Source organism: Heteronotia binoei, chromosome 1, assembly GCF_032191835.1.
Source record: "Heteronotia binoei isolate CCM8104 ecotype False Entrance Well chromosome 1, APGP_CSIRO_Hbin_v1, whole genome shotgun sequence".
In the NCBI taxonomy this organism is placed as follows: domain Eukaryota; kingdom Metazoa; phylum Chordata; class Lepidosauria; order Squamata; family Gekkonidae; genus Heteronotia; species Heteronotia binoei.
Genome location: NC_083223.1, coordinates 9,896,814 through 9,904,398, shown reverse-complemented (window position 1 = coordinate 9,904,398; position 7,585 = coordinate 9,896,814). Strand labels below are relative to the sequence as shown.

The 7,585-nt window shown below is 47.8% G+C and overlaps 1 protein-coding gene across 2 annotated transcripts in view; it reads right to left on the bottom strand.

Moving 5' to 3' along the window:
* Positions 1-5,744: 5,744 nt before the first annotated feature.
* Positions 5,745-7,585, bottom strand: part of PLEK (pleckstrin) — a 29,101-nt gene continuing 27,260 nt past the window's right edge. For both annotated transcript variants that reach the window (XM_060257622.1, XM_060257629.1), the window contains one exon: positions 5,745-6,769. In XM_060257622.1, the coding sequence (XP_060113605.1) occupies positions 6,630-6,769 (140 nt within the window). In that variant the 3' untranslated portion in view covers positions 5,745-6,629. The remainder of the gene's footprint in view (positions 6,770-7,585) is intronic.

Below are 7,585 nucleotides of genomic sequence, written 5' to 3'. Positions count from 1 at the left end.
CAATGCCATGGTCCACAGGTCCCACCTGGAGGCTGCTGTCTCTACAAAAGAGCCTTTGAGTAGCTGAGTCCTTCCTTTTTGTTGTTGTTCAGTCGCACAGTCGAATCCGACTCTTTGTGACCCCCGGGGGTAGAATTCTAGCAGGAGCTCCTTTGCATATTAGGCCACACACCCCTGAAGTAGCCAATCCTCCAAGAGCTTATGGGGCTCTTTTTTGTAAGCTCTTGGAGGATTGGCTACATCAGGGGTGTGTGGCCTAATACGCAAAGGAGCTCCTGCTAGAATTCCACCCCTGGTGACCCCACGGACCAAGTCACGCCAGGCCCTCCTGCCTTCTATCATCCTCCGAAGTCTGCTCAAATCTGTGTTTGTTACATCAGTAACGCTGTCCAGCCATCTCCTCTTTTGCCGTCCCCTTCTTCTTTTGCCTTCTGTCTTTCCCAGCATCAGGATCTTCTCCAGAAAGTGCTCCCTTCTCATTTGGTGGCTAAAGTATTTGAGCTTCAGCATCTGACCTTCCAGGGAACAGGCTGGGTTGATTTCCCTTAGGAATGACTGATTAGATCTTCTTGCAGTCCAAGGGACTCTCGAGTCTTCTCCAGCGAGGGCTCCCTGCTCATTTGGTGGCCAAAGTATTTGAGCTTCAGCTTCAGCATCTGGCCTTCCAGGGAACAGTCGGGGTTGATTTCATGTTAGTCACATCAGTAACACTGTCCAGCCATCTCTTCTTTTGCCGTCCCCTCCTTCTTCTGCCTTCTGTCTTTCCCAGCACCAGGGTCTTCTCCAGGGAGTGCTCCCTTCTCATTGGATGGTCAAAGTATCCGAGCTTCCAGGGAACAGTCAGGGTTGATTTCCCTTAGGATTGACTAATTGGATCTTCTTGCAGTCCGAGGGACTCTCAAGAGTCTTCTCCAGCGCCACAGCTCGAAACATAAATTCATTTATATACAGTATTTTCATAATCACTGTACTGCGTCCCAGAAGCCTTTTGGTTTCTGTAAGGGGTAGATGGAATGTGCCATCATTGCGGCAGAAATGTTATGTTGCAGATGCTCTAGGATTCGCGGTAAAACTCTATGGCACCATAGAGTTTTGTGGAGGGACTTGGCAACCCTAGAAAAATGGCTGTTTTAGACGGTGGGCTTTATGTCATTAACCTTATTGAAGTCCTGCTCCCTAAGCTCCAGCCTCTTCAGGCTCCACCCCTAATGTTTCCAGGTACTTCTCAACTCAGTGCTGGCCAATGTTCCCTCTAAACTGTGGAGTCTTGTGAGCAAAAATTCTACTTTGTGAGCTACTGGCATGAAAGTTGTGAGCGACTGCATAAATTGTTGCTCTCTGGGGCCATTTTTCCTGAGCTAAGACAAAAAATGTGTGAGTCGGAGGGTAGAAATGTGTGAGCTGGCTCACGCTAACTCAGCTCAGAGGGAACCCTGGTGCTGATCGTCAGTGAACAATAATGTTTTATTTAAAACAAGGAAACAAGTTTGGAAGCAGCGGAAGCAGCTAAACATCTATGCAATTCAGTGTAGATTTGGGCCTGAGCAAATGTTGAAGAACTCTGAGTCTATGTCTCTGAGTAGCAAAAAAATAAATAAATAAAACAAGAGAAGTTCCCACTTTCATAGTCTGCGGGCTATTTTTAGACGTTAGGACAGTTATCATGAAGGCAACGCCTGGCCTGGCAACCTTTATCTTCCTCTTCTCACTTCCCTTTTCGACGTCGAATCATTCTGTTGTGGAGGGGACCATCGTTGCCGGAAGGCCTTGCTGCCAGTTGATTTCCAAAGAATGTCAACCTTTTGACTCATGTCCTACCAAACCGGAAGCCTTTGGGCTTCCTGCCTCCAGATGGGGCCCGGAGATCTCTTGGAATGACAATGGATCTTTAGATTGCAGAGTAGGGTTGCCAATCCCCAGGTAGGGGCAGGGGATCCCCCGGTTTGGAGGCCCTTCTCCCGCTTCAGGGTCATCAGAAAGTGGTGGGGGGAGGGAAATGTCTGCTGGGCACTCCATTCTTCCCTATGGAGGCCGATTCCAATAAGGAATAATGGAGATCCCCGCTTTTCAAGTTCGTGGAAGTTTGTGACGGTAGGCCCATCATGAACTTCGGTTCGTCCATCATGAAGTGGGCAAAATTCGTGATGGATTTTGCTTCATGGTTCGGTTGATTCCCATCCCTCTTCCCCCATTCCCAGCAGTAGTGGAATGTTATTTAGCAGTTGGTGGAGTTTAGGTCCACACCGTAAGAAGTTTTAGCTGCCCTTTTACACACATTAAAAGTAAAGGTAGTCCCCTGTGCAAGCACCAGTTGTTTCCGACTCTGGGGTGACGTTGCGTTCACAACGTTTTCATGGCAAACTTTTTATGGGGTGGTTTGCCATTACCTTCCTCGGTCATCTACACTCCCCCCCCCAGCAAGCTGGGGACTCCTTTGGCTGACCTCGGAAGGATGGAAGGCTGCGTCAACCTGGAGCCAGCTACCTGAACCCAGCTTCTGCCAGGATCGTGAGCAGAGAGCTTGAACTGCAGTACTGCAGCTTTACCACTCTGCGCCACAGGGCTGCTAAATGACGAGCAGAAAGGAATTGCACATGCCAGATTGGTGCAGTTGGAGGAACAGTCACTGAGCAAACTTCTGAAAAGGCGTCAACATTAACCTGGAATATGCATGAGTGTGGCTGGGTGCCGGAGGGATACGTACACCTCACTCCCATCTCCGCCCCTTCCCCTTCTCATACGGAGATCCCACTTAGAAACTAACCCCAGTTAAAAAGGTTAAAGGTAATCCCCTGTGCAAGCACCGGTCATTTCCGACTCTGGGGTGACGTCGCACCACGACGTTTTCACGGCAGCCTTTTTTTTTTGCGGGGTGCTTTGCCCTTGCCTTCCCCAGCCATCTCCACTTTCCCCCCAGCAAGCTGGGGACTCCTTTGACCGACCTCAGAAGGATGGAAGGCTGAGTCAGCCTTGAGCCGGCTACCTGAACCCAGCTGCCGCCGGGATCGAACTCAGATGGTGAGCAGAGCTTGGACGGCAATGCAACAGCTTACCACTCTGCGCCACGGGGCTCCTTTTTTACACACATCAAGCCTCTATGAAAGACTTGAACAGAGACCGGACATTCTTGGCCTACTGGCAAGTGTCACTTCCAATGAATTTTCCTTTGCAGACAGAAAGTATTCAAGGACCATGGGGTCCAATTCTATGAGCCCCAAAAGAAGGTGCCCCTATCCTTCATTATTTCCTATGGAAGGAAGAAATTTAAAAAAGGTGTGCGGTCCCTTTAAATGTGATGGCCAGAACTCCCTTGGAGTTCAATTATGCTTGTCACACCCTTGTTCCTGGCTCCGCCCCGATGTCTCCTGGCTCTGCCCCCAAAGTCCCCAGATATTTCTTGAATTGGACTTGGCAACCCTAGGGCACAGTAGGAAGGCTTCTAGTGTTCTGGCCCCACTGATGGACCTCCTGATGGCACCTGGGTTTTTTGGCCACTGTGTGACACAGAACATTGGACTGGATAGGCCATTGGCCTGACCCAACATGGCTTCTCTTATGTTCTAATGTTCTCAAACTCCTGGTGGAGCCTAGGACCAAACTATACAGTTCTGTTTGTCCTTGGTTCAGTTCCATGTTCCCTCACTTATTGTTCTAGAGCAGGGGTGCCAAACTTTTTGAGTGCAGGGGCACCTGTAGAATTCTGACACGGCACGCTGAGGGAGCAGCCACAAAATGGCCGCCACCAGAGAGAGAGCCGGGCATAGAATGGCTGCTGTGGTTTATCTTCAGTCACACAGGGAAGATCCTTGTGTTGTGATGGCAGCTGCTGCTAAAGTGAAACCCAGGTGCCATCAGGAGGTCCACCAGTGGGGCCAGGACATTAGAGGCCCTTTAGGGTTGCCAAGTCCAATTCAAGAAATATCTGGGGACTTTGGGGGTGGAGCCAGGAGACATTAGGGGTGGAGCCAAAATCAAGGCTGTGACAAGCATCATTGAACTCCAAAGGGAGTTCTGGCCATCATATTTAAAGGGACAGCACACCTTTTCAATTCCTTCCTTCCATAGGAAATAATGAAGGATAAGAGCACCTTCTTTTGGGACTCATAGAATTGGACCCCCTGGTCTAATCTTTTTGAAACTTGGGGGGTATTTTGGGGAGAGGCACTAGATGCTATACTGAAAATTTGGTGCCTCTACCCCCAAAAACAGCTGTCCCCCCAGAGCCCCAGATACCCGCAGATCAATTCTCCATGATTTTCTATGGGAATAAATCTCCATAGAGAATAACAGAGTTCCCAGCAGACATTTCCCTCCCCTCCCCTCGCTTTCTGACGACCCTGAAGTGGGGGGAGGGCCTCCAAACCAGGGGATCCCCTGCCTCCACCTGGGGATTGGCAACCCTAAAGCCCTCCCACTGTGCCCCGCTCCAAGCACAAGAATACAGAGCATCACTGCCCCGGACAGAGAGTTCCAACAATACGCTGTGGCTAATAGCCACTGATGGACCTCTGCTCCAGATGTTTATCAAATCCCCTCTTGAAACTGGCTATGCTTGCAGTCTCTACCACTTCCTGTGGCAGTGAATTCCAGGTGTTAATCACCCTTTGGGTGAAGAAGGACTTCCTTCTATCCATTCTAACCCGACTGCTCAGCAATGTCATTGAATGTCCAGGAGTTCTCGTATTGCGAGAAAGGGAGAAAAGGACTTCTTTCTCTACCTTCTCTATCCCCTGCACAATCTTGTAAACCTCTATCATGTCATCCCCTCAGTCGACATTTATCAGTCGACGTTACACGGCCAATCAGAACCCTTACTTGGCAAAAGCTCCAGCAGGCTCCACCCACTTCCTAAAAATACTTAGCAGGCACCTGGAAAGTATCAGTGGGCGCCACCTTGGAGGGCCCTACTCATGACGTCTTTTTCCAACTTTTTTTTTTTAAAAAAATTGATTTTATTCCCTTGTATTTCTTTAATTGACCACTAGGTGGCAAATATTGCTTTCCCGAGAAGTTGCACTGAAGGTTCTTAGAACACATATTTTCCTGTTTGCACCTCTACGAGAATTTAAAATTAATTGTAACATGGGTTGCCAAATTTGTGCATTGGCACAAAGGCCTGCTTTAGTACGATGTGTATCTGTTTTCTGCTCCTCTCCTGTGGGCGAGAATTTCGTCAACAATTCCAACAAACAATCTGTGATCAGAAGAAGAAGATATTGGATTTATACCCTGCCCTTCCCTCTGAATCTCAGAGTGGCTCACAATCTCCTTTACCTTCCTCCCCCACAACAGACACCCTGTGAGGTGGCTGGGGCTGAGAGAGCTCTTACAGCAGGTGCCCTTTCAAGGACAACTCCTACGAGAGCTATGGCCGACCCAAGGCCCTTCCAGCAAGTGCAACTGGAGGAGTGGGAAATCTAATCCCGTTCTCCCAGATAAGACTCAGCACGCTTAACTGCGACACCAAACTGGTTCTCCTTGGTTTTATGCTTTTTGGCTCACACACACACACGCAGCCTTTTTTGTAGAGAAAGCCCAGCAGGAACTCATTTGCATGTTAGGCCACACCCCCGACACCAAGCCAGCTGGCGCTGCATTCCTGCGTGTTCCTGCTAAAAAAAGCCACACACACACACACACACAAACACACACACACACACACACACACACACATATATATATATATAGAAAAAATGTATTGGGGAAAAAAACCTCACACACACAAATAAAGAAAAGACAGGAAGAATAAGCAAATCTTTGTTTTTCTCTCCCAAATACATATTTTTTACAACAATAAGACCCTGCTTCTGATCTTTGACCATAGCTGTTGGTACAGGCAGGATTCAGCTAACTTCTATAGGGTTTCTATAGCGATATGGGGAGCCATTTGTTTTGCCGGGGTATGTGTGTGTTCTTTTTCATTATCATGTGCAGAAAGTAAGTCTTACGAAAATAAGTCAAATGAAAAAGTTTTTAGGGAAAAAAAATTGAGCACTTTCACATCTGTGCTTAATAATACACTTTAGCAATCGTTTGCAGGTGAATTTCCTTTTCCGCACAGTAAAATCCAGTTGCAAATTGCACTGAAAGTGGATCGAAAGTGCGTTACTCAGGTTGAGTGTGTGAAAAGTGCCCATTGATGATACAGTGGTGATCGTAGTAGAAGAAGAAGAACTGCAGATTTATACCCCGCCCTTCTCTCTGAATCAGAGACTCAGAGCAGCTTACAATCTCCTTTATCTTCTCCCCCCACAACAGACACCCTGTGAGTTGGGTGGGGGTGAGAGGGCTCTCACGGCCCTTTCAAGGACAACTCCTTCAAGAGCTATGGCTGACCCAAGGTCATTCCAGCAGGTGCAAGTGGAGGAGTGGGGAATCAAATCCTGTTCCCCTAGAGAAGAGTCTGAGCACTTAACCACTACACCAAACTGGTTCTCAGAGAGTAACAGAGAGGCAATGATATATTGAATATTGTACATTAAATATTATGTGGATTTTATGCCAGGCTATTGGAGGGGGAGAAGCAAACCTGGAACTATCCTAGGATCAATATCGCAGAGCACACTAAAAAATGTCTTGGAACGTATGTTTTCTTTGCTTCCACAGGTGGGTTTTTCCCCTTCTATTATTCACTTTCCAGTCCTGGCAACCAACTGAATGGCTTTGATCCATTCTGTACGCTCGGCAGAAGTGGCCGCTTGCAGCAAATAGTGAACTTCGTTGGCGGTGATGATTTCAAACAGGTTTCCTTCCACTTCATTCTTCTTTCCTAAGAGAGAGATTGGGGAGGGGAAGCAAGTGAGCAAAGGAAACAGTGCCAGGAGGGGAAGGTCTGTCGATCCAATTTTTTTTTTGGTTTTGCAACAGAGAATTCTTCTAATTTTGTATCATATGGCACTGTGTGCGGAATAGCCAGGAGATCCTAAGATTGTCCGACAGCCAGGAATTCTAGCTGTTTTTTTAGCGTTATGCACCACTAGGTGGCGAGCTAGACTTGTTTTCAAGGCAAGAGACATCTCAGAGGTGGTTTGCTATTGGCTGCCTTTGCGTCACCATCCCAGAGTTCCTTGGTGGTCTCCCATCGAAATACTAGCCAAGGCCGACCCTGCTTAGGTTCCAAGATCTGACAGGAGTCTCATTTTGGGAAAAAAGCCCATATGCGCATTACATAGAACTCTTCTTCACCTGAGCGTCAGAAGAGTGACTGATGGCATCACAGTAAGTTAGGGTTGCCAAGTCTAAGATGGGAAACTCCTGGAAATTTTGAGGGTGGAGCCAGGACACGGTAGGGTTTGGAGGGAATCCGCCCTCTATAGCAGCCATTTTCTTCAGGGGAAATCTGGGCTGACAGATGGAATTCTGGGAGATCTCCAAGCCCTACCTGGGGGACTAACAAGATTTTATTACAACACAAGGCTTCATAGATATAGAGCCCCACTTCAAGTGAATGAAATGACTCCTCTCCTCACCAATACTCCTTTCTACGGTGTGGAGTCTTGTGACCAAAAATCCTACTTGGTGAGCGACTGGCATTAAAGTTGTGAGCTACTGCATCAATTAGTTTGCTCTGGGGCCATTTTTTCCT